Genomic DNA, 25,940 nt, shown 5'->3' on the forward strand with positions numbered 1-25,940 from the left:
TGTGGCGCATGGGCCCAGCCACCCCGAAGCATGTGGGATCCTAGTTCCCTGACCAGGGATTGAACCGGCATGCCCTGCATTGCAAGGCGGGTTCTCAATCACTGGACCACCAGGGAAGTCCCTGCACAGGAGTATAGCTAATTCATTATATACAAGGGGTGCCTCAGGGCATTAGGACTTGATTTTCTCACTGAATCCCAACTGAGAAAGAGAGAGACCAAGGAAGAACAGCGTAAGGATGTGATTTAGATACCTGAAGATAAATACCCAAAGACACCTGAGAAGTGATAGAGATTGCCTCTTGGGAGTGGGAATGAAGGGTCAGTAGGGGTAAGGGCCTACTACTGCCCTTCATGTTTTGTTACAATTTGACCTTAATACTGCCATACATGCTTTAGTCTAATAAAAATGTTTTTGATTTTTAAAAACAGGTTCAGAATGACAAGAGCGCACAACTGTTAGTAAGTAGCTGCATCTCTTAGGTTTAGGAGAGGATGAATAAGAAGCAAATTTCACTGTTTACACTCTGCATTGTTTAATGTCTTAAATAAACAATAAAGAAAAAAATATTTCAATAGAGCACAGCCTTTGAAATCAGAGTCCTAGACTGAATCCCAGCTTGGTAATCTTGGACAAGTTACTGTACAACTCTGAGCTTCCTTATCTGTAGAATGGGGGTGAAGACATCAACCTCACAAGGTTATAATTAAGATAAAATGATATAAAACAATAATGTTAGCTAACATTGATTGAACTGGACACTTTGCCAATGATTTAACATATATTGATTCGTTTACTCCTTACAACCATCTGAAGTATTATCATAATTCTCTTTCATGGATGAGGAAACTTACCTCAGATTCAAATCCAAGTCAGGATTTGAATGCATGTAGTCTTATTCTAGGCTCATGCTTTTTAACCACTACTGCATATAATGTCTAGCAGTGATCAAAAAAATGGCACATATTTTTATAGTCACTGTTAATTAATTAAAAAATAAAATTTATGGAAGAAATTAAAAGGCAGCAGCTCCTGTGTGACATTCTTGAACATCAAGATATTTCAGATGATCTTCATTAAGATGATACATACCATTCTCTTCTAACCTCTAAATAGCCTCCCCATGTAAAATGATACTAAAATGAGACTAATTTCTTCTAGTAATGAGATCATTACAGTTTTGAAGGGAATATATTGTCTTCTTCCTGATTGGGGGAAGGAATAAAGTTTCTTCAAATTATATTTTCCCCACTTGCTGTTATGTTTTTCCCAAGTTCCACAAAGTAAGGAATACTCCTTGGCTGTCTTTTTTCCCCATCCGTCCACATGCTCCTAGTCCCTGATGCTGCAAAGGTAACACTTCACAGAAGATTTAAACTATGTACAATATCCAGCTTCAAGAAAGAGAAAACTGAAATATAATATCAACATTTCTTCAGCAAAACATTTGAATGCATTTTATCTGGTCAGAGACAAGGGGACAACAGTGTGCTTTGGGAGAGGGGAAAGGGAAGGATAAGATGTCCTAATCGGGCTTCTACAGTACCTCGAGCCTTTATATCCACTGAGATCTTTGTCCATATCCAACTCAGGAGTGGATTCAATGATTGCCTGAACTTCTGACTTCTCTTCATTTTCAGCAGAGTCTTAGGAAGGAACAAGATGACAAAAATAATGCATATAACACATACTGCCCCTGTTATGAAAATTGCTTCTATGGTTGTAAATACATCATTTGATCATAAAAAATTTTAAAGAGTTGATTCTAGGAAACACAAGGTTAGATAGACAATATGTCATATATTCAATTAACAGTAAATATGAGCAACTAAAAAATAACCAAAGAAAGTTTTCATTTGTGTTTCTTTGGACACAGTGTAGTGTACACCAGGCCAGAACTCACTGTTTTCCTTGTATTTAAGGGGTGAAATACAGAGAAATTAAAGACAAAGACTAATGACCTAAGGGAGGGAACAGAAAAAGAATGTCCTCCTGCCTTTCAGGCTCTCAACCCCTCAGCCACTGCCCCACCACTTTTCTAAAACTTTATTTAATCATCACATCTTAAAGCTTATTTACAATTGAATACAGTTTTATAAATCTATGGCAGCAACACCCCAAAGATGTCATATCCACATCTGGATTTATTGAATACTGTGTCAGTATGTAAATAACTAGGGTCACTTACCTGTTGATACATTTCTAGTTTCTTGGACTACCTGTACTTCAATATGCTTGCTTCTCTCTGACTTATCTGGTGTATCTGCAACCTTCACAAATCCTTCATTCTCTTCATGTAAGGGCGTATCACTAGGAATGGCTGCCACATCTGAAGCAGCTGTTGATGCTGGAGTGGTAGCTTTAGATCCTCCCTGGCTAACATCAGAAAGTTCATCCTACGGATAAATATAATTAGGGAAAACATTCTGATAAGTAATTTATTTAAAACTATCTTTTAAATGGGTTAAGAAACTTGAAAGAAAATTCTACTAAAGAACAGTAAGTCACTGATTACCAAAGGAAATCAATAAATAATCTCTGCAGATTATTTTCAAGTAATTGGGAAATATTTAAGCAATCATATTTTTCCAGACATACATGAGATCCTTCTAAATAGAAGACCTGAAGATAAAAGTAGAGTGGCAGTATTAGCAATAAAATCATACATTACTGTCATCATCAGAGTTTGTAATGGCAGTCCTAATTTGTAAAATCATTTGATAATAAAGACTTGTTTCCAAACACTTAGAGCATGCACTGTGTGGTAGCTACTCTAAAACAGCAATGGAATAACAAGATTCTTAATCTCAGGATACAGTTTTGTAAACAGTGTTCTTAAAACATCCTGCATCCAGGGAATTCCCTGGTGGTCTAGTGGTTAGGTCTCCGCACTTTTACTGCCAATGGCCCGGGTTCAATCCCTGGTTGGAGAACTAAGATCCTGCAAGCTGCAAGGCGTCACCAAAAAAAGAAAAACAATCCTGCATCCAGATCACTTGAAGTGCTTGTAAAAAGGACAGATTCTAAGTCCAAGCCCAGACGTTAGGCAGTGAGATCAGGTAATCTGCATGTTTAACAAGCAAGCCAGGTCATTTATATATAATCATTAAAATTTGATAACTACTTCTAAGATCCACAGATAGGCTTCAAGAAGTACATGCCCAGACTGAAAATTTATGCAAACATTTATGTACAATGAATTTTTCTAGGAAAAGAATCTACAACTTCTATCAGATTTTCAATGGGGTTTGTGACTCCAAAATAATAAAAAACAGCTGTCCAACAGCTACCAATAATGAGGCAGTTCTTTACAGCAAAGTACCCAGGTCTTAAAGAGAATGTGACAAAATGTTTAGTACTAGTAATGATGATGATGATGATGATTAGGGTGAATTTAGTGAATTTACCAAATGTATAATTTTGGATAAGTTACGTATTCTTCCTATAGCTATGTTTTCTTATCTGTAAAACAGAGATAATGGTACCTAATTCATTGAATTATTCTAAATTTTTCTATATAAAGACTTAGCGGTGTATTCACACATACTAAGTGTTTAAAATGTTGGCTATTTATTACAATTTATAACAATACACTATGCACAACTTTGAAAATTTTGCAATACATGCTTTAGGCCTAAGGAGAAAAAAAGAATATATAAATATATTAAATTGTGCTGTGGTGGGGGATGATTATTAGTGATTTTTATTTCCCTCTTTAAAATTTTATCTTTCTTAACTTTTAAAGAACATAGTTTAAAATACATTATAGCTAAATCAACTATAGTTCAATAAAAATAAAACAAAATACATTATAGCTATAAAAATAATGGAATAGAGTCCAAGCAATTAAAAATAACTAACACTATACCAATCTTACACTGTCTGAGAGATTTAGGTTATTTTAAGTGCTGAAAAGTAAGAGGGTGTTCAAGTTTAAGACTCTCTACAAGTATAAGAAAACATTTTTTGACATATAGTCAACTTACACATGCTATGATGGACAGCAACTACAGTGAAAGTAATCACACTTGGAGAACTTAACCATCACCAAACCTCTTAGTTTTACAACATTAAAATGTTTCATCTCCATTTTCTTCTCTTAATATTTTAATTTACTATAATGCATTTTGATGTATGGCTGAACTAATATAAATCAATTAGCAGATGAGAACAAAGAGCATGCAAAAGAAAATATATTTTCTATGGCAAACATAGAGCTCTTTATCCCTTCAACAGTCCTCCCACCCACACTCTTCATCCCTATCCCAGGCTTTTGGAGGTTTTTCCCCCCTTATTTTTGTTTTTAATAATGAGAAATCTATAAAGTCACAGACTGTGACCTAGCATGTTGTACTCACTAAGAGTCTTGAGTATCTTAGCTCTTCCGGTGGGTTTAAGCTCTAACACGTGGATAAAACCCAAATATTTGCTGAAGACCGTCATCCTAGTAAATTTCTGCTAGTCTCATTTTCTGACAGTTTATATTGTACTTGGACTTTTATAATAGTTGGTCAGCTACTGATTATTTATTGCTCAGCATCATTTTAAGAAACATATATATCCATGACAGATGATCAATTTAGCAAAAACAAATCTCATCTGAGAATCAGAATCTATCAAAAGAAAAATAAAGTGGCATATCCATATTAGCATACAATACTTACTTAAAATGAATTTTCAATGACATAGGAAAATGTTATGTTAAATTAGAAAATATATATATATATATACTTTTAAGGAAATAATCAGAGATGAAGAGAGGATGTCATTTATAACAGCAAAGAACTGAAAACAACTTAAATGCTCCAAAATAGGAAATTAAGAAAATTATAGAACATCCATAAAACAGAATACTATGCAGCAATTTAAAAAACTGTGTTGTAGAAGAATACCTACTGAGATGGAAAATATTCACAATATTCTCCGAAGAGACTGGGGACTAAAACAGTTCTGTATAGTATAATCAACTAAGAATGGCTAGAAAGAGCTATGTCAGGACACTCATGACAATTCTAAAAGTGGTTGCCACTGGGTAGTTTGATAATGAGTGACTTTTGCTTTTACTATGCTCTCGTTAGCACTTCTGAATATATATATTTTAAGTAGAAGAAAATTATAAAATTCAGAATATAAATCTATATATGAAGTATGGTCTCAAAAACAATTTCTATTTATTTGTTTGTATGGCTGCATTGGGTCTTTATCACTTTATTTATTTATTTATGGCTTCTCTTGTTGTGGAGCATGGGCTCTAGGCACGTGGGCTTCAGTAGTTGCAGCACTCAGGCTCAGTAGTTGTGGCACACAGGCTTAGTTGCTCCACAGCATGTGGGATCTTCCTGGACCAGGGCTCGCACCCATGTCCCCTGCATTGGCGGGTGGATTCTTAACCACTGCGCCACCAGGGTAGTCCCTCAAAAACAATTTCTTTAGGTATATAAAGAGACTAGAGATAGTAAGTTTTACTATAACTAGATGAAATTCTTTTCAATTTGAAAGTTTTGAGAAAAGAAAAACATTTATACTATTTATGGGTTGGGACTATCCATTCATTATTGCCTTGTGTTTAAAATAACTTTGATTACAAATATTGCAATATTAACCATATGCTAATAAAATCAGCTGAATTACACAGCCAACTATTTTCTTCTGTGCATCTCAAATACAGAGCTGATATCCAATGGGAAGAAAGACAAATCAAATACATTAATAGTTCAATCCTCCCCTGTTAAAATTAAAAGACAAAATTATTTGACTATTTCCTGGAGCTGGAGGCTGGCACCTAATATAAAAGTATCTGATAAAAATTTCATCAAGCTGGGCTTCCCTGGTGGCGCAGTGGTTGAGAGTCCGCCTGCTGATGCAGGGGACATGGGTCCGTGCCCAGGTCTGGGAAGATGCCACATGCCGCGGAGCCACATGCCATGGCCGCTGAGCCTGCACGTCCAGAGACTGTGCTCCGCAACGGGAGAGGCCACAACAGTGAGAGGCCCGCGTACCGCAAAAAAAAAAAAAAATTTCATCAAGCAAATTAGCTTGTTAGAAGTTGAGTCTGGAAAACTGACAATAATATTTCTGGAGCCAAAGAGGGCTATAGTGAAAACAACTAGAAGTCACCCTGAGTACCACTCTCTTGGTCTTTGTTTTGATGTGTACTCTATTTAACAGAAAAAATAGAAGTGGCATTATTTTGGTTAATCTAACAGCCTGGCTAATTCACATTTATGTTATCATATACATGAATTCCCAAGCTTTAAAAGTTTAAAATATAAAGTACATTTAAAAATTAATATAAAGAGTCCAGGTTCTGATGAAGTATTGATCAACAGCACTTAAACCCATCAAGACTATAGATTCAGAAAGCCCTAGAGAATATCAAGTTCACCTACAATGAGAAAATTATATGCCTTTGAAGCTATTTGAAAAATAACTGGAGGTCGATCTTGACCTTGTCATTTCCACTTATCTCTCAAATAAAAGTCAAGTAGAGAAATTATTTCCTCTTCCTTCATATCACCCTACCCCACAAGGTCTAGCTATTTTTACCTTTAAAAAAATTCTGTAGTAATTTAAAAGTTCACAATATAAACAGCTTGGCAAAAGCCCTCTTCCCCAAAATCATTTGTGGATCTGGGAGTATGAAATAAAGTAACCAGGAGAGAGCTGAACCTAAAACAGGAAAAGGACTCTGACACTTCAGGGGATCTCAAGATTTAGGGCTACAAGGAAGTGGCAAATTAGGATCTGCTTAGAAGATGATATTTTAAAATGCTATCCAAATAACATGAGATTATTGATCTGTAACTCACCTCCCTTTTATACTTTTACCACATAAAAATATTTTACACACATTAAAATAGCTCACAGTGTGGGCTGTACTTCTGACAGCTGGATCCCAGGGATAGACCATGAGAGCTGAAGAGGGAAAAGCTCTGAATTTTAGGGAATAGTTTTCAAAAGACTTATTTCTCCTTGGTCTCCCAGATAGTGGAGACATAAAGCTCCCAAGATTAGCAGGAAAGCAATGAGGTGGGAAGTCTCTGTCATGTGTTTGGCCAAGGGCACAATATTCTTATATTGTATCTCCTATGGAAGAAATTAGAAATTCTGTCACTAACAATGCCTCCAACTAAAGATAGAAGGAAAAAAGACAAACCTAAATATTAGCCGGCTAAAAGATAAAATGTATCACTTTTGGTCAACAATAAGTTCATATGATACCAGGTACAAAATGAGGGAAAATTTTTTACTAGGACCTAAATGGAAACTGGAAGCATTTACACAAATTATTCAACATAAAGTTATAGGGGAGTTGCATGCTGTAGCTTCGCATTCAATCTGTGACTTCTGGAGACTTCTAATTCCTATTTTATGCTGGTCATATGCCAGGTGTACTGTTTTGGCTAATAGTTTTGACTACAAATGCTGCTTTATTTATCTGAAGACCACTGGCCTATCAATTTCAATTGCCTGACGCCATTAAGATATCCTCTTCAATGACACAGGTGGGTGCCAAAAATGGAGACTTACCAGGTGGTCAAGGCTCTTTCTGATAAACGTTACTTGTTTTGTAACCCCATTCCCACTCTTTCAGTCTTTAAGAAACTCTTACATTGTAGGCTTTCACGTCACTGGAAAATGCCCACAAAAACGAGCAACCTGACTTGGAGTTCCAGTGTTCTAACTATAAAGGAATGGCACTCCTGTGCAACAAAACAAAATAACAAGTGCTGGTGAGACGTGAAGAAATTAGGACACTTGTGTACTGTTGGTGGGGTTGTAAAATGGTGCAACTGCTATGAAAACAGTATGGAGTTTCCTCATAAAATTAAAAATAGAACTACCACATGATCCAGCACTACCCCTTCTGGGTATAAAAACCAAAAGATTTGAAAATAGGGATTCAAAGAGATATCTGTATACCCATGTTCACAGCAGCACTATTCATAGTAGCCAAGAGGTAGAAGCGACCCAGATGTCCACTGAGGGATGAAATGGATAAACAAAATGTGGTGTATGTATACAATGGAATATTATTCAGCCTTAAAAAGGAAGGAAATCCTGTCACATGCTACAACATGGATGAACCTTGAGGACATTATGCTAAGTCAAATAAGCCAGTCACAAAAGGACAACTACTACATGATTGCACTTATATGAGGTATCTAAAGTGGTCAAATTCATAGAAACACTAAGTAGAGTGGTAGTTGCCAGGGCTGAGGGGAGAGGGGAAAGGGGAGTTGTTGTTTAATGGGTACAGAGCTTCAGACGTGCAAGACAAAAAAGTTCTAGAGATCTGTTTCACAACAATGTGAATACTGTTAACGCTACTGAACTGTATACTTAAAAATGGTCAAGATAGGGCTTCCCTGGTGGCGCAGTGGTTGAAGAGTCCGCCTGCAGATGCAGGGGACACGGACGGGTTCGTGCCCCAGTCCGGGAAGATCCCACATGCCACGGAGTGGCTGGGCCAGTGAGCCATGGTCGCTGAGCCTGCGCGTCCAGAGCCTGTGCTCCACAATGGGAGAGGCCGCAACAGTGAGAGGCCCGCGTACCGCAAAAAAAAAAAAAAAAAAGATAGTAAATTTTATGTTATACGTTTTTTATCACACAAAAAACAGAACAGGTGTCATTACTTTTAGCTTCACTTGAGATACCATAGTGAAAACAATCTGGTCTTTGTGCTATTTTCCTACTGGTTTTAGATTATCAGGCTAAAAGTCTACAGGCCTTTACAAGATACTTCCAGATGTTCCATTCATCAAGTGCCTCCTGTACCCAGTGCTGTATAGAATACATATGTCATGTGTTATCTGGCATTGCCCCATTACTATTTATGTTCAGGAAGACTATAAAGTAAGTTCACAGCTATAAAAATAGATTATCCCACTAAGGACAACTTAGAAATGTTCCAACACAGTGTTTTCCTAAGTAGCCGCCTGATGTCATCTGAAATAAGCTAAAAAGGGGGCAAGCAACTCTGCTACATAAGTTTGTCTTTAGCTTCAAAGATTTTAAGCCTTATGTAAGTAAAAGACAAAATTAAGAAAGTAACTAGACCAATGGATATCTACTATAACACTTATCACCTTATATTTAATTTCTATGTTTACATTTCTTTCTCCCCAAGTTAAAGTTGTGTCCAAAGCAGTAGTTTTAACACTCTTTTGATTTACAACTCTACACCATAAGAGAATCACAAAATTCTGTGTATACAAGTATTTTATGGAGAGCTTCGTACCTTTAATTTGATTCCTAGAGGAGTCCGTGACCCAAAGAAACGCTGAGAAGCATAATTCTAGACACATTTAGGTGAAATGTCTCGATGTAAATTATACTGTAGATTCAAAAGAATTTAGAGAGGCACGGATGACCTACCTCTGAAGATATTTCTGAAAAAGACACTGTTCCACTGTCATGGACCTGCTGAAGGCCTTACCCTGGTTAACCCTAACCTAGTGGGTAGGAGAAAGTCTTATTTTGTCTTTATATCCCCAGGGCCTAGCATATCAAGCCTGACATGAAGTAGGCTCTCAAAAGATGTTTGCTGAACGAAGCTGAATGGTGCCCTGACTGGGGCTGAACAAATCTGTTTAAATAGGGAGGCAGCCCATGGTAAAATGACATACTAGGCTGTCTCCAGGATACATACAAGTTATGTACATTATGCCCTGAGGAAGGTATTTGTGCAAAGCATACAAGTTTTCTTACCTAGAGCTGGATAAATAGAAATAGGCTGAATTTCCACAGGATTTACTTATTATTTTCTCCTTTATTTCAAAATGCTACTTTAGAGAAGGAGTAAATTATAGATTACAGTAAAGCCCTAGCAACCACTGTAGGAGAAATAATTTTCTTTTTTATTTCGGGGAATAACATCAGCAGTCTTCCAAACTGAGCACTTGATGTCTTGAAAATAGCAGCTGAGAAAGTAACCAAAAGTTAATCACTTTCATTTACTTTCTGCAAAATGTTTTGAAACCCCATTCTCACCTCCTGTTCTATAGCCTTCAGAGGTTCAGGACTACTGCTGACCTGAGAAGAGGGAAAGATTATAAAAGAGAAAAAAAAAATCATGTATTTACTAGGTGTTAGCATATTTCTAAGTATCTTTGGCTTGTGCTACCTCTCAGAATAACAAGATCCATCTCTTTTACCTACTTCGTTAAAATGAGGGTTTAGGGGTTTTGTTTTGTTCTGACTTAAAATCACCTCCTTTAAGCCTCTTTTTTAAGCCATCTCATGACTCAAAAGCCACCTCTTGGGTCTTGTCTTACCTTATACTTTGTCAATAAGCAGTTTATCACTTAACCCTTTTTTCTGTTCACACAGCTGTGTGAAATCTTCCTGAAATTTATCCTAATCATTTTGAGTAATTAACATAATAAATATTCCAGTTTAGCACACTTGGAAACATTAACCACACTCTTCTCCCCCCCCACCCCCCTCATTTCTGAAACTGTTAAGAGAACACTAACAATCGAAGGGTAACCAAGATTCAAGTCCTTTTTCACAAAAACATCTATTTACTCATATTCTTCATTTCTATCTGTACATTTGCCCTCTTTGAGACAAAAGTGTTTTTCTTAAACACAAAGCAACTTCAAGTTTTAAATATTCTTAGTCTGGAAATCCATCAAAGTCTTTTGAAAAGTCTAAAATACAGCTCTCCTAGCTCTCTGTTAATTCCCACAAAAAAAAACCCACAGATGAGCAAGGCATGATTCACTTTTTTTCTTTTTTTTTTAATTGAAATATAATTGACTTATAATACTATACTAGTTTCAGGTGTACTTCATAGTGGTTTGATGTTTTTAGACATTACAAAATGATCACCACAATAAGTCTAAGTACCATCTGTCATCATACACAGTTATTTCAATATTATTGACTATATTCCCTATGCTGTACATTACATTCCTTTGACTTCTTTATTTCATGAATGTAAGTTTGTACCTCTTAATCTTCCTCACCTATTTCACTCATCACCTCATGCCCCCTCCCCTCTGGCAACTACCAATTTGTTCTCTGTACCTATGAGTCTGTTTCTGTTTTGTTATGTCTGTTCGTTTTGTTATGCCTGTTCGTTTTGTTTTTTGAGGTTCCACGTATAAGTGAAATCACATGGTATTTGTCTTTCTCTGTCTGACTTTTTTCACTTAGCATAATACCCTCTAGGTCCATCCATGTTGTCACAAATGGCAAGATTTCATTCTGCTATATAGTTGGATGATATTCCATTTAATATATAGCATGATTCACTTTATACAAACCAGACTGCCTCTCCCTTAATATCTGTTTACATGATCTTCGATTCTGGATTCTCATCTTCAACTCTTCTCAACTATCATTTCATCAAAAGCTAGGTTAAATAACTCTCTAAATAAAAATGAAAAGATTGTGAACATACATTTTAAAATGAAAAACAAAAAGCAAGCTGCAGGAAATACTTAGAGCATAAACCCATTTATCGTTTTGGGGGTTTTTTTTAGATTTTTTTTTTTTTTTTTTTTTTTCTTTTTGCGGTATGTGGGCCTCTCACTGCTGTGGCCTCTCCCGTTGCGGAGCACAGGCTCCGGACGCGCAGGCCCAGCGGCCATGGCTCACGGGCCCAGCCGCTCCGCGGCATATGGGATCCTCCCAGACCGGGGCACGAACCCGTATCCCCTGCATCGGCAGGCGGACTCTCAACCACTGCGCCACCAGGGAGGCCCTAGATTTTTTTTTTTTTTTTTTTTGATGTGGACCATTTTTAAAGTCTTTATTGAATTTGTTACAATATTGCTTCTGGGTGTTTTTGGTTTGGTTTTTTGGCCACAAGGCATGTGGGATCTTAGGTCTCCGAACAAGGATCAAACTGCCATCCGCTGCATTGGAAGGCTAAGTCTTAACCACTGGACTACCAGGGAAGTCCCTAAAACCATTTATCTTACAAAGACATATATGAGTATGTATTATCTATATATATATATATAAAGAAAAGGGTATGAATGATACACCAACTATTCACAATGACTGAGGCAAAGGAATGGAATTTAGAGTTGGACAACTATACACTTTTACTCTAGATTTTCGATATTATTTGATTGTGAAACATTATTAATATGACTTTTAAAAAAATTATTAAGCCTACTTTCTAAAATATTTGGACTCTGAGCTACTTTACAACATTTCTAGCATCTGACATTGTGTGTGACCTGGTAGGCATCAAATTTTTTTAATGCAAAAAGGTTAATTTTTCTTCAACAGGAAATACTTAGAGCTATTTTTCCTATTCAAAGAGCTTGTTAAAACATTAAATATCAATAGTAATAAATACTCATGTGCCAATTACTTCAAAAAAAAGTCACATTAGAAACATAAGCTTTAAATACCATCATTTTTAAATAGTGCTGTTTATTTGGAGTTTTACCATTTTCCATTTTCCACATACACTAGCATCTTGGTCAATAAACAACACAATAAATATGCCAAAAAGAGGAAAAAAATCTCATTGATTAACACCCACTAAGAAAGAATTAATTCTACTGCCTCTTCTCTAAGCAAGAGTTTAAAGGGGGAGAAAGTATGTATCTTATAATTTTATTTGTCAGTTACGCCTCAATAAAAATGAATGGGCAAGTACCAAAATATTAAGAAGAGTAAATCTTAACTCCCTTTTCCCTTCAAACTGCAACTGTCAGCTGTGGATAATTCCTGAAGTTATCTAATGAGGATATATATGAGTGGGAAAGTTTGTAAATAAAAATTGAAGTTATAGAAGAAATTCCTTACCCTCTGTCCCAAGCAAAACCAACCTGAAATATTACAACATATAATCCATTTTTCTTAAAATTCTATTTTTATTTTACCCTACTGTAAACACTAATATAAAAATCCAAAAGGAGGTAATGTATACTATAAACTAATGGAAAAACCCAACATAAGCATCAACGGAAGAAAGGGCCTAGAAGCAATCACATTCCAACCAGTAAGCACATTTAGTGCCTAGATCTTGGTTCCTAAATACCATTCTCCAATAAACAGAACCAAAGCTTCTTGGAGAAGCACTTGATTGCACAGCAGGGGCAGGGAAAATGCAAGAGCCTGGAGCATCTGATGGTGTCAGGAAGGAAGAACTCAAAAGAGCACGGGCATATCGAAAGGGTATAGGATGACTCCTGAAAGAGCTCCTGATGTCCAAGGCTGAAACACTGAGCAATAAAATAAATAGTAATGGGACTTCCCTGGTGGTGCAGTGGTTAAGAATCCGCCTGTCAGTGCAGGGGACACAGGTTCGATCCCTGGTCTGGGAAGATCCCACATGCCAGGGAGAAACTAAGCCTATGCGCCACAACTACTGAGCCTGAACTCTAGAGCCCACGAGCCACAAATACTGAGCCCGTGCACCACAACTACTGAAGCTTGCGCACCTAGAGCCAGTGCTCCACAACAAGAGAAGCCACCGCAATGCGAAGCCCGCACACCGCAAGGACGAGTAGGCCCCGCTCGCCACAACTAGAGAAAGCCCACGTGCAGCAACGAAGACCCAAAGCAGCCTAAATTAACTAATTAATTAATTAATTAATTAATATTAATAGCACTGGATGACCTACAGAACAAAATAATACCTTTGAGTTCAAATATGAAGGAAAGAAGGGAGGGAGTGAGCAGCTCTCCCTCCCCAAAGAATTCCAGTTAATGAATGTAGGATGAAGAAAATAGAAAATAAGCATTACAACACCACAGTAATAATTATTGTAGGTAAGATTCACTGATGCACACTAAAATCAGTAAATGAAAGTTTGAGGAGGAGCAGGATATTGGCACAGTCTCAAAATATATCCACCAAGATATTAATTAAATTATAAACAGAAAGACAGTAACTTTACAGTGAAGAAATCTAACACACACCAGCTGAACCAAGCAATAGAGGTTTACATCACCACTACGGCACTCTACAGTATTCTTGCCAAAAATATATAGCCTCAATCTAATCATAAGAAATCATCAGAGGGCTTCCCTGGTGGCGCAGTGGTTGAGAGTCCGCCTGCCAATGCAGGGGACACGGGTTCGTGCCCCGGTCCAGGAAGATCCCACATGACGTGGAGCGGCTGGGCCCGTGAGCCACGGCCGCTGAGCCTGCACGTCCGGAGCCTGTGCTCCGCAACGGGAGAGGCCACAACAGTGAGAGGCCTGCGTACCGCAAAAAAAAAAAAAAAAAAAGAAAGAAAAAGAAATCATCAGAGAAGCCCAAATTGAGAGACATTTTACGAAATAACTAACCGGTACTCTTTAAGCCTGAAGGTCATGAAAGACAAGGAAAGGCTGAGAAACCGTCAAATGTTAGAAGAGACTGAGGAAACATAACTCAATGCAATGTGGGATCCTGGATTGCAACCTGGAACTGAAAAAGAACAGTAGTGGGAAAATTGGCAAAATCTGAATACAAGTCTGTAGTTCAGCTAATAGTATTGTACCAATGTTAATTTCTTAGTTTTGATAATCTTACCATGGTTAGTTAACATACCAATGTTGGGTGGGTGATGGGTATCTTTCCTTCTGTACTATTTTTGCAACTTTTCTATAAGTCTAAAATGTTTCAAAATGAAAAGTTAAAAACAAAACAAAACAAACCAAGAGCTTTAACGGTTTTGAAATTTAAAACCACACATGCGTTTTACAACAGGATCTTTAATTACAAAAGACACAGGAATAAGGTCTAACTACTACAGAGGTTCAAGCTTGGGAAAACTAAAGAAATAGGAACAATTTAACACAAATGGAGGAGGATGGAAAATTCTTCTAAACAATAATGCTGGCTCTGTTCAGAAATTTTCCATTCTGCATGCTAAGCACGTCCCCTGACGAATGCAGCACACATTGACCACTGGCTTTATATACCAATCCTGCTAACAAGACCTTCTCACAGCAGTTCCACTGAAGTATTTCAAGTCATGTGGTTTCAAAAGCACTCTTTAAAACTTTCACAAGTAGGTATCAATCCAATTGCTTTTTAGCTAAAATTGTTTTTCTCAGTTCTAAAAGTCACATTCTACTAATAACCAACAACCCAGGAGACTCTAAAGGAAAAAATAATACTTTTTCGGAGTATATATACATATGTGTACAATCACACACGTCTTTAGGCATGTGCAGATGCATACACATGCATAGGTGTATATATACATATATATGTGTACATGTGAAACTAGATGGAATCTATGAAATCACTGCCAAAGTGATACTAAGCAAGGTCTAGAAAACAGCATGACAATTTTATGTGTAGGATATTTTAAATGATATTTAAAACACTTTGTTCTCTTTCTATATTTGGGCACAAGGGAGAGATATCTGAACTCTAAACTTGTAAAGCAATGAAGAACTTATACAACATAGCTGGTGAGAATACAAACAGCTACCATCCCTTTGGCAGGCAATTTGGTGACATCTAGCAAAATCTTAAATACATGCTTTAATCCAGCAATCCCACTTATGGGAATTATAAATACAAGTACAAAATTATGTACAAGGTTATTCAATGCAGCATTGCTTGTAATAGCAAAAGGTTAGGAAAAACTGAGACGTCCTGTCAATAAAGTCGATTTTAATGGCAGATGGGATATGTGCCCCCTGTCCCCTGGCCCTTCCTCAGTAATTCTGCTGTATCATCATCATCCTTCACTCCGTTGTTTTCAATTTCTTTTCCTACCGGACTCCTCGTCTAAACACACAAACATCCCAGTCTCGCGCCTTCTGAGAGTCCTTTTCCCTTCACCCTCTGCCAACTGAAAACACCTTTTCACTGTCCTCCCACCACAGCCACCTTTCTTGAGTAATATACACTTTCTATTTCCTCCTTCGTGAATAGAATTCAGTTGGATGAACAACCTTACCTTAACATTTTTACCCATTTCCACCCTAGCATCTTTATAATACATTTTCAACAGAAAATGTCATTTAACATAAGAGGTTCCTTTTTACCAATTTTGCTAGTAGCCCCCCATTAAGAAATTTCTGTTAATGATACAATATAAAATTCCTGTGCTTTCTGCCTTAAACTGATCTCTAAACTCGATTTGAGGACCATCAAAAGGTGTCAGGTGAAGCTTCATGTAAGCTGTGGCATTTAGATTGGCCTTGAAAGAATACTTCTACTGGTGGTAACCTAAGCAGGATACAAATACGTATGTGGGAAAACTATATAGAAAAGCAATTGGATGCACAGGTGTGGAGTTCAGAAAAGGGTTCAAGGTCAGAAATTCAAACTTGTGAACACCGATGGATGGATGGTATTTACAGACATGAAACTTGAGCTACCCACATTAAGTAGAGGAGGGGGCTGAAATTTAAGCCCTAGAGAACTACAACATTTAGAGGTACAAAAGCAGCAATGGAAAAGGACCTGTAAAGAAAACCAGAGAGAGAGGGAGAGGGGGAGATGGGAGACAGAGCGAGAGGGGGAGAGAAAGAGAAAGAGAAAGAGAAAGAAAGAGAAGTATCCTGAGAGCAAAGTGAAGAAAGCATTTCAAGAAGCAGAAAGTGGGCTTTCCCTGGTGGCGCAGTGGTTAAGAATCCGCCTGCCAACGCAGGGTCACAGATTCGAGCCCTGGTCCGGGAGGATCCCACATGCCACGGAACAACTAAGCCTGTGCGCCACAACTACTGAGCCTGCGCTCTAGAGCCCGTGCGCCACAACTACTGAGCCCGCGTGTCACAACTACTGAAGCCCGTGTGCCTAGAGCCCATGCTCCACAACAAGAAAAGCCACCGCACTGAGAAGCCTGTGCACCACAACGAAGAGTAGCCCCTGCTCACCAAAACTAGAGAAAGCCTGCGCGCAGCAACAAAGACCCAACGCAGCCAAAAATAAAATAAAATTTTTTACAAAAGAATGATAAAAAACAATTTAAAAATAAAATTAGAAGAAAACTAAGTTGGAAAGACAAATTTTATTTAAAAAAAGAAGAAGTAGAAAGTATTCAAATGTGTCAAATGCTGCTACAAGGCAAGATGGGAATGAGAATTTTCCATCACACTATTTATTTATTTATTATTTATGGCTGTGTTGGGTCTTCGTTGCTGTGTGCAGGCTTTCTCTAGTTGCGGCGAGCAGGGACTACTCTTTGTGTGGTATGCAGGCTTCTCTTGTTGTGGCTTCTCTTGTTGTGGATCACGGCCTCTAGGCATGTGGGCTTCAGTAGTTGTGGCATGAGGTCTCAGTAGTTGTGGCTCACAGGCTTAGCTGCTCTACAGCATGTGGGATCTTCCTGGACCAGGGATCGAACCCATGTCCCCTGCATTGGCAGGCAGATTCTTAACCACTGTGCCACCAGGGAAGTCCCCATCATACTATTTAGAGAGATGGATATTTGGGGTAACCGTGAAAAAAGGCACATTGGTGCAGTAGGTAGCACTGAAGTCTCAGAGGAATGGGATGAAGAGAAAAAAATACATTCTTCAAACACACCAAAGTCTGTCCCCATCTTGGGGTCTTTACAGATGCTAGTTGGTCGTCCTGAAACACACAGTCCTCTGAACCTTTCCATGCACCTGTACCTCCTTCATTTCAGGGCACAAGTCACCACCTCCAAGAGGCCTTCCTTCACCACTCTAAAATAAGCACTCCTCCTTACTAATTACTCTCTAGCTCCTTACTTAGCTTTTTAAAAATAATACATAACACTACTTGAAATTCCATGGTTTCGTTTGTTTGTTTGTTGATTTCCCCCACAAAAATACAATAAGTAAAGGAATAATACGTACAAATACTTCTTTTTAAGAACAACTTGTATATTTTTCTAGGTGCATCAGTCCTGGCAGATTTTCCAGTACAGCTGTCCCTTGGTATCTACAGGGGATTGTTCCAGGACTCCCTGTGCATACCGAAATCTACAGATGAGCTCAAGTCCCTTATATAAAATGGTATAGTATACCTGAAGATTTCAGGTATACTATATAGGACTGGATTAAATAACAATCTTCTCTTTAAGGTATCTTTTTGGATAGTAGTTAAAATACAGTTACCATATGGTATACATTTTTGATATCCTAGAAGTATCCCTCCTACTTAATTTTGTTTTGGGAAAGGGACACGGCAAGTAGGCGATTGAGAGCTGGGTGTTTTGGAAGATCTATGAAACCAACAGGCAGGCTAAAAAAGTCAGTGTGGCCACAGGGGTAAGAACGAGAAAACTTCCTAGTGGCACCACTGTGGACTGATACTGAGCAGCTGCATAATTACCTTCCAATAAAGTGAGCAAAAAAGAAAGGAGAATGAGAAAAAGGTGAGGTTAGGCCTACTGTTAAAAATACTTTTCAGTGGGAGCAAAGCTATGAAATATTTATTGACTGTTTACTGTTTTGAGCACATTTCAAAGGTCAATGGAATGATTCTAAATGCCTCTACCTACTAGAGCTGAAAAACAGACCATTTATATTATCTTCAAAAGAGTCTTTCTAACATCTAAAACAAATAATTCATTTGACAAACATGTTCTGAGTGACCATTATGTGCTAGACACCTTTTCTAAGTGCTAGGGATACAGCACTAAACAAACCGCATGGATTTGGAGAGAAAGTAAGTAAATAAATGACTTCGTAATCTAGAAGTATCATAAGAGCTATCTATATAAGTACTTAAACCATGATAAGTAATTTGGGGAAAAAGAGACCAGAAAAAGGAGATAAAGACGTAAGGAACTCAACTGTATTCACTGTAGGTGGCCTGTTTGTTTTATGACAGAGTAGATTTTCTAATGTAACAAGGTTCCTTTATAATCAGTGTTCCCTTTATAAATATTGCACTTTATAAGATATACACGATAACTTCAATTATTTTCAATTATTAGTATATCTCCACTCTTAGAATATATTATTATTTATATTTATAAGTTATTTGGTGACAAGATCTTGGTCAAGAACATAATCTATAATGAACTAACACCAGGTCTTTTTAGCTAAACACAATGCACTTTTGGATATTGCTTTATGAAGGTTTTGAAGAAAGTATCTTTTTTTTTTTTTTTTTTTTAAGTGAAGCCCTACTAAATTGTGAAGCTTCCTAACAGTGAACCAAGGATTTCAGGTGGCAATAATTTTCAATTCTAAAAAACATAATTAGGTTCACTGGTCACCCCATCCTAAATTCATATAATATAAATCAGATAGAAATGGCCTAAATCAAATAGAAATGCTTGTCATTAGTATGACAACCAAGATGTAACAACGCTTGACTCTGTTTTCCTATATAACTTGAAAAAGTATAATAAAAAACTAAAACTCTTGGGAAGAGCTCATTTCCAATTTAAAAAAAGCATCTGTTTTATGAACTAAAATGTGTACATACTATTTCATTTTATTATGTTCTGGTTGTCTTGCACTTCAATTTGGATAAGAAAGCTTATAAAACATAAAGTGAAGATTTTCACAGAATAAAGCTTACCTTCAGGCTGGTATGAGAACGTGGTTGACTTAACTCCTGAAATTTCCATTGCTCTGATCCAGGGGTCTCGCCACCTTTCTGAGTGTCAGGCGTAAGCAATCCATCGCCAGCAGGTAATGGGAAAATCCCTAATGATATAGGGCGTTCTTTTCTATTTGGAGAGGGGAGAAAAACTAAGCATTAATTCGTTTTTAATTGTTATTCATCATGACTGTAAGTAATAAGCCTGGGCTGTCACTGCTTCAGAATTATCACTCTTAAATAATTCTGTCTGCCTATCTGAACAAGCAGACTTGCCAAAGAGAAAGGACAGAGTCTCAGAAGCTAAATTAGCCCCAGGGAATCAACTAAGAAAGGTAGTAAAATATAGTTTAGGAAATCTTATTAAGTTACTGATGAGTCCCTTACCCCAACTCCTGCTTCTAGACTTCCCAATTCCTCGTGTTAATCCCTAGATATTTACCATGCCTCTTCAGGGTATCTCTTTTCTGCCTAGAGGAAAATCAATGTATGGTCTAAATCAGGGCTACTGATTAAATGGTAAAAAGAACATGTGGACCAAAAAAATGTTGCCTGCCATTTCAGTAAACAAACAACGTTGTCTGCCATTCAGCCATCAGCCACTGCAGCCAGCCCTGATGGCGGGCCCTGAAGGGAATTCAGGATGGAGAAAAACAGTATACTGACCCTAGATAGTTAAGACACATATCAAAGGAATAATTTCAATGAGCATCCCATACATAGAAAAGTATTAAAATCATTAACTTGAGATGTCTGTCTTTTGTGATTAGCAGAAATCTTTTGATGTTCCACTATATGTTGTTTTTATTTATTTATTTATTTTTCTCAGCAAAAACTCCTATATATCCTGGTTCCTCCCTTTGCCGGTTTGGGACGATTCCTCAGAGCTATCTGAGAGGCTGCCCTGCTGGGCTATAGTCCTTAGTAATGTCTCTGAATAAAACATTAATTCTCAACTTCTGGGTTTTGTGTGTGTGTGTGTGTGTGTGCTTTCAGAGTTTTATCCCCTAAAGTAGGAAAGCTGTATTGTTTTACAGAGCCAATATATGAGACCCTTTCCACCACATTATGTATGAGAAAACAATTGTCAGTTTCTCCAAACAAGGAGGCCAAAAAATTCTATGAAAGACTGTAGAGTTTCCAGTGCTTTGTGGGAAATTCCAGTGAACAAGAGTTTCAATTTTAATAATAGAATTTTAACAAGAAACACATCCTTTGTTAATGCAAAGGACTTTTAGAGGGTAGGAATAAGCCTGGGTCATCCTGGGTCATTAACTCAAATGGAAATTAGCAAGAAATGAGACACTAAAGGTTTGGAGCTTCTAAGAACCATAGTGCTGCTGGTAAAAAATGTAAGTTAGAACAGAAACACTGAAGTTATAAATAAATGTTGGAAAATATTCAGTTTTTCTAAATAAGTCTTTATTCTGTAAGCTTATTTTCATACCAAGAAACTTGAGCCACTTTTGAAATGTGCCCTCACTGAACACAAAGGGTACACTGCTTTCATACCTAATGATAATCAGAAAGGATTAGTACAACTGTCAAACACCTTCTTAAAGATTAGGTGAAGCAAAAGGGTTGTGAGACTGCATTTTATTAAAGTTGTAGGCACAAGGAAATAGAACAGGACTTTTCTCTATCAAGAGTTAATTATAGGGCTTCCCTGGTGGCGCAGTGGTTAAGAATCTGCCTGCCAATGCAGGGGACACGGGTTCGAGCCCTGGTCTGGGAAGATCCCACATGCCGCGGAGCAACTAAGCCCGTGCGCCACAACTACTGAGCCTGCGCATCTGGAGCCTGCGCTCCGCAACAGGAGAGGCCGCGACAGTGAGAGGCCTGCGCACCGCGATGAAGAGTGGCCCCCGCTCGCCGCAACTAGAGAAAGCCCTCGCACAGAAACGAAGACCCAACACAGCCATAAATAAATAAATAAATAAATAATAAATTTATTAAAAAAAAAAAAAAAAAAAAAAGTTAATTATATATAACTTCTTCACACTTGGGGTACTTTTCCTATTTGATTTGGGAGGAAAATTCAAACGCATGTAGGCAGCATAATAAAAGGCTAGATTTTAAAACCAAATCTAAGTTTGTCTCCACGACCTGCCAGAACAACCAAATAACAAAGTAGTCAGCTGTTCTTTATACCAGTTACTCCCAAACGCTGGTTCAGCAAGAAAGTTGTCACAAGTCCACAGCAAAGAGGCGTTATTTATTATACCCTTACTGGATAATACAGAACACATTATACACATACATGCTTCCACATAGCACAGAACCTGTTCTTTCTTGAGAATGATTCACCCCTTTGCCACATCTTTTCTGCTTGATTTTAAAATGCCCTTTAGGGCTTCCCTGGTGGCGTGGTGGTTGAGAGTCTGCCTGCCAATGCAGGGGACGCGGGTTCGAGCCCTGGTCTGGGAAGATCCCGCATGCCGCGGAGCAACTGGGCCCGTGAGCCACAATTACTGAGCCTGCGCGTCTGGAGCCTGTGCTCCGCAACAAGAGGGGCCAAAATAGTGAGAGGCCCGCGCACCGCAATGAGGAGTGGCCCCCGCTTGCCGCAACTAGAGAAAGCCCTCGCACAGAAACGGGGACCCAACACAGCCATAAATAAATTAACTAAAAAATAAAAATAAAAATAAAAATAAATAAATTAAAAAAAAATGCCCTTTATTTCACCAAATGACGGTGACAACGATTGGAAATTTTGGGTGGGGAACGTATTTTGGGAACTGAAAATCTAAGGGTCTAAGAGCTACTAGATTACTTATTTTTTTTAACATATCTTAATGACTTTAGCAAAAAGTGACCAGGAATTTAATAAGATGGAAGTTAATGGAAGGCTCTCTAACCCCAAGTGCAAAGAAAGACAATACAAACTTCATTCGAATTCATCACACTGCCAACAGAAATCAAAATACAGGCCAGTCATGAGAATGATCTTCCTTCATGAATGACAACACAATCATTTTCACACATGTTAAATACTGGAAAATCTGGGGGAAGGAGTCGGCTGTGGGTCCAAGTTTTACTTTCCTACTCCTGTTAAATACTAAATCTACAACCCAAAATATAAGTAGAATTCAAACCTTTGTACTGCTTATATTTATCCTTCAGAAACTGCTTGACAGGGAGGGAATTTTTCTTCAGAGACTGATAGCTGTCAAGAGGGTCAGTGATGCTCTAGGTTACACTGTTCCAACTCTGGAAAAATTGTATTACTACACACATCTTTTCTCTCCTTTTTCTACTGATAAACTACGTAAGACTTGGCAGGGAGGGAGAAGGACATGTAATTATGCACGTTAAGTAGAGTCCTATTTTCAAAAGGAAACCCTGAAAAGTGAACATTAGTCCTGTACTATATTGGTATGCATGTTTGATACTCTATATATTAAACGCTTCAGTAAAACTCACAAAAGAAGCCAAAGAATGAAATACATGTGGGAAAATATCAAGTGGCAGATTTAAACCGCAGGTGTTTCAATAATGCATTACTATCTAGAAACAAAGCTATTATCAGCCATCAGAATCCTTGTTACATATTTTTAAAAACTGCCATATATCCATTTTTAAATTGGTTATTTAAATGTTACCTTATGTGCATAAATAACTTTGCAAATATGTTTTGAAACAGCTTTATTATTCCCATTTAAAACAAATAATAATTAATAAAATCTACTGTACATATTATAAAGAGCAGTAAAAAGATTACATTTGTTCAACACCCACCATGTGGCAAGCACTCAGATGGATGATTTATTTACATTATCTCATTTAATCCTCATAAGGAAATAGGAATTATTTTCCCTGGTTTCAGATTAGGAAAAGTGACACTCAGAGACTTTAGGCACTAGTAATCAGCAGAAATGGGATTCAAAGTCAGGCCTGTTTTGACTTCAAGACCCATGTACTTTCCTTGGAACTACCTATTTCTTGACAATTTAATCTTAATATTAAAGACTGAATATGGAAGACTTTCTTCAATCAGATCAACAGCAACTTTTATGTCAAGGAACTTTTTGAATTTAATCATAAGTTATTTTATGAATAAAACAGCTAGAGCTAAAATAGTTTTGCTAAAAATGTAGTAGATATAAGTGACTATGAAAATTATTTACTTGTTTAATTTACAATATATCTTGCGACTGATTGAATACGAAATAATCATCTCACGTGTTTTTTAAAACGACCCAATGGGGTAAGAACCTCAGAGGAGGAAACTCTGGCACAGAGAGTAAGCACCTTGCCAAAGGCCCCACAGCTCACATGTGGCAGAGCGTTTGTAGCCAGGCAGTCCGACTCCAAACCTCTCACCCACTGCACAGCACTGCATGGCACAGCACAGCACTGCATGGCACAGCACAGCACTGGCATCTTAAATGGAATGGAAACCTAAGCCAGCCCTTTGAGACTAATCTTATTTTAATAGTCTAAATATTCTTGAGTCAACGTATTTTTCAATTTCCTAAAAGCCTATATATACATACATACAAATCCTTTATGTATTAAAAATATACACAAGTGATAAGATTTGCTCCTGATTTTTATAAAATCAGGAAAAAAAAATGACCAAGTACCTAGTTTTAAGACCATAGTTGAAATTTAATTTTTGGACCTTAAACTAATGTTGAACATGAATGGACCATGAATAAAAAAAGAACACAGTGAGGGAATTTACTACTTTAATTCACCTTACTTTAAGTCCACAATTAGGAGTTGAGTTTTAAGTAAACACTTATAAAAAGCTATACACTATGAACCCTCATTTAAAACGATGCACAAAGCAAAAATCTCAACAAATCAGCTAATTTTAGTTTGATGAGTTAGAAAACAAAAGAAACCAAAACATTAAATCTCTAAAATATAGAAGATGGTTCTTAGAGCGTGCAAGTAGAGTGAAGAGCAGAAAAGCTACAGAGATTCATGACTACCCCCACAAGCGGGCATGGATATTTGTCACCCAAGTCTACCAAGAAAAGGCAACATCTGACAAAACAATAGTGAATAGGCTCTGTAAAGCTTTCGTAACTTTGATGTGTAAATAATTGGGGGAAAAAAAGGAATTCCTTGCCCTAAAAGGTTTAAATCCTTTCGCTTTAAAATATACTTAGTTTTAGGAAGAAAATATTTAAGTTGTCAGTTCCCATAAGCTGCTATCAAAAATCGCAACAACTGCAAAAAGGATGCCTGAACCTCCATCAGTCAAAGGATAGTTGGGACAAAATAAACACCTATGGCCTGTGCCTAATCAACTACAAGTCCCACCATAAAAGATTATTTGCTCCTAAATACTCAGATACTAAACGAAGAGACTGTGCAAATTTAGACCCAGTGCTCGACGCCTGCTCTCCCTTTACTCTTTGAACACTGCTTAAAACAAGACCACACTGATCTTGTACTTGTGTATAAGTACAATCTGAAAATCTTTTTCTTAAGTTGGTGCTTTCCAAACACCAAGCCGTATCCCTAAGTGATAGCCCATAAATTACTATAAATAAGAAATGAAATCTCAGCTTCAATCCGTTTTCCATTGTTTCAATCTGCAACAGAAATGGTTACAAAGAAGACCTGTGAAGCTAAAAATTCAAGAAAGACCAACTAAACAGGGACTTCTAAGAGAGACTAAAGTACCTGAGTATCCTTGGTAGGTTCTGCGTCAGAGCTGGCACTCCGGTAGAAATAGAAAAGTGCACAAGCAGCAAAACAGAGAGAGACACTAAGATAGCAGAATTAATGACCACCGCCCCGCCAACAAAGCCAAACACAAACAGCAGCATGCATCCAGGACTCATGGCGCTGTGCTGGCATGGTGAAACACCGGAACCAGGAGGCCTACACGGGGGCCAAAGGGGTATCTTTGTCGTGAGGATCTGTCATTCAGCTGCTGCCACAAAAACAATGCCATCAGCAGCAGCTTTCCACTCCATCCTGCAGCAGCTCCGAAGCGATGACGTCATCCCGCTCTCCCCACCGCATAACCATAGAGCTGCTGCTCCTAGCATTTATGCAGCAATCCAGAGCGACGGCAAGCCTATTAACTGTTTTCCTCTCCACTAAGAGTCCTGGCTGAGCTCATTGGCTACAATGCTTGGAGATCTACATAATTTATTCACACTCCTACATCAAACAGAAGTCTTAGCTAACTAACCCTTTCAAACATGCCTCTCTGTAACAAAAAGGACTTTTAAACCAATTATACAGGAGAAATGAAAATTTTTCATCATTCTCACAAATCAGACAATTTTAAACCTAGTGTAATCTTCATTAAATATCAGAAATCAATCAAAATACCTCGATATGTTGCCATATAGCATGGCTCACAATTTACCTCTTCATTAGTGAAAGCTGTTCTGTTTTTCCATGCTACTCTCTCCTGTAGCATTCCAACTACAGTAGAGAGCTTTTTGAATCAGCTTAACTATTGTTCCAGGATTAAAGAACAGAGAGAAACAGAAACAAACAGATTATTTTATTTCCCTTTTTCCCA

General features: G+C 37.7%; 1 protein-coding gene across 5 annotated transcripts in view; it reads right to left on the minus strand.

The window, feature by feature from the left end:
* Window positions 1-25,940, minus strand: part of SPAG9 (sperm associated antigen 9) — a 136,387-nt gene that overhangs the window by 45,230 nt on the left and 65,217 nt on the right. For 3 of the 5 annotated variants that reach the window (XM_081218298.1, XM_081218297.1, XM_081218296.1), the window contains exons 5-7: window positions 19,424-19,574; window positions 2,189-2,396; window positions 1,547-1,646 (exon numbers count right to left, since the gene is read on the minus strand). In XM_081218298.1, coding sequence (XP_081074424.1) covers window positions 1,547-1,646; window positions 2,189-2,396; window positions 19,424-19,574 — 459 coding nt within the window. Of the gene's footprint in view, window positions 1-1,546; window positions 1,647-2,188; window positions 2,397-19,423; window positions 19,575-25,084; window positions 25,278-25,940 lie in introns of those variants that run through there. The other 2 variants (XM_081218300.1, XM_081218299.1) reach the window with 2 other exon arrangements.

Source organism: Mesoplodon bidens (genome assembly GCF_964165515.1).
Source record: "Mesoplodon bidens genome assembly, chromosome: 19".
Taxonomy (NCBI): Eukaryota; Metazoa; Chordata; class Mammalia; order Artiodactyla; family Ziphiidae; genus Mesoplodon; species Mesoplodon bidens.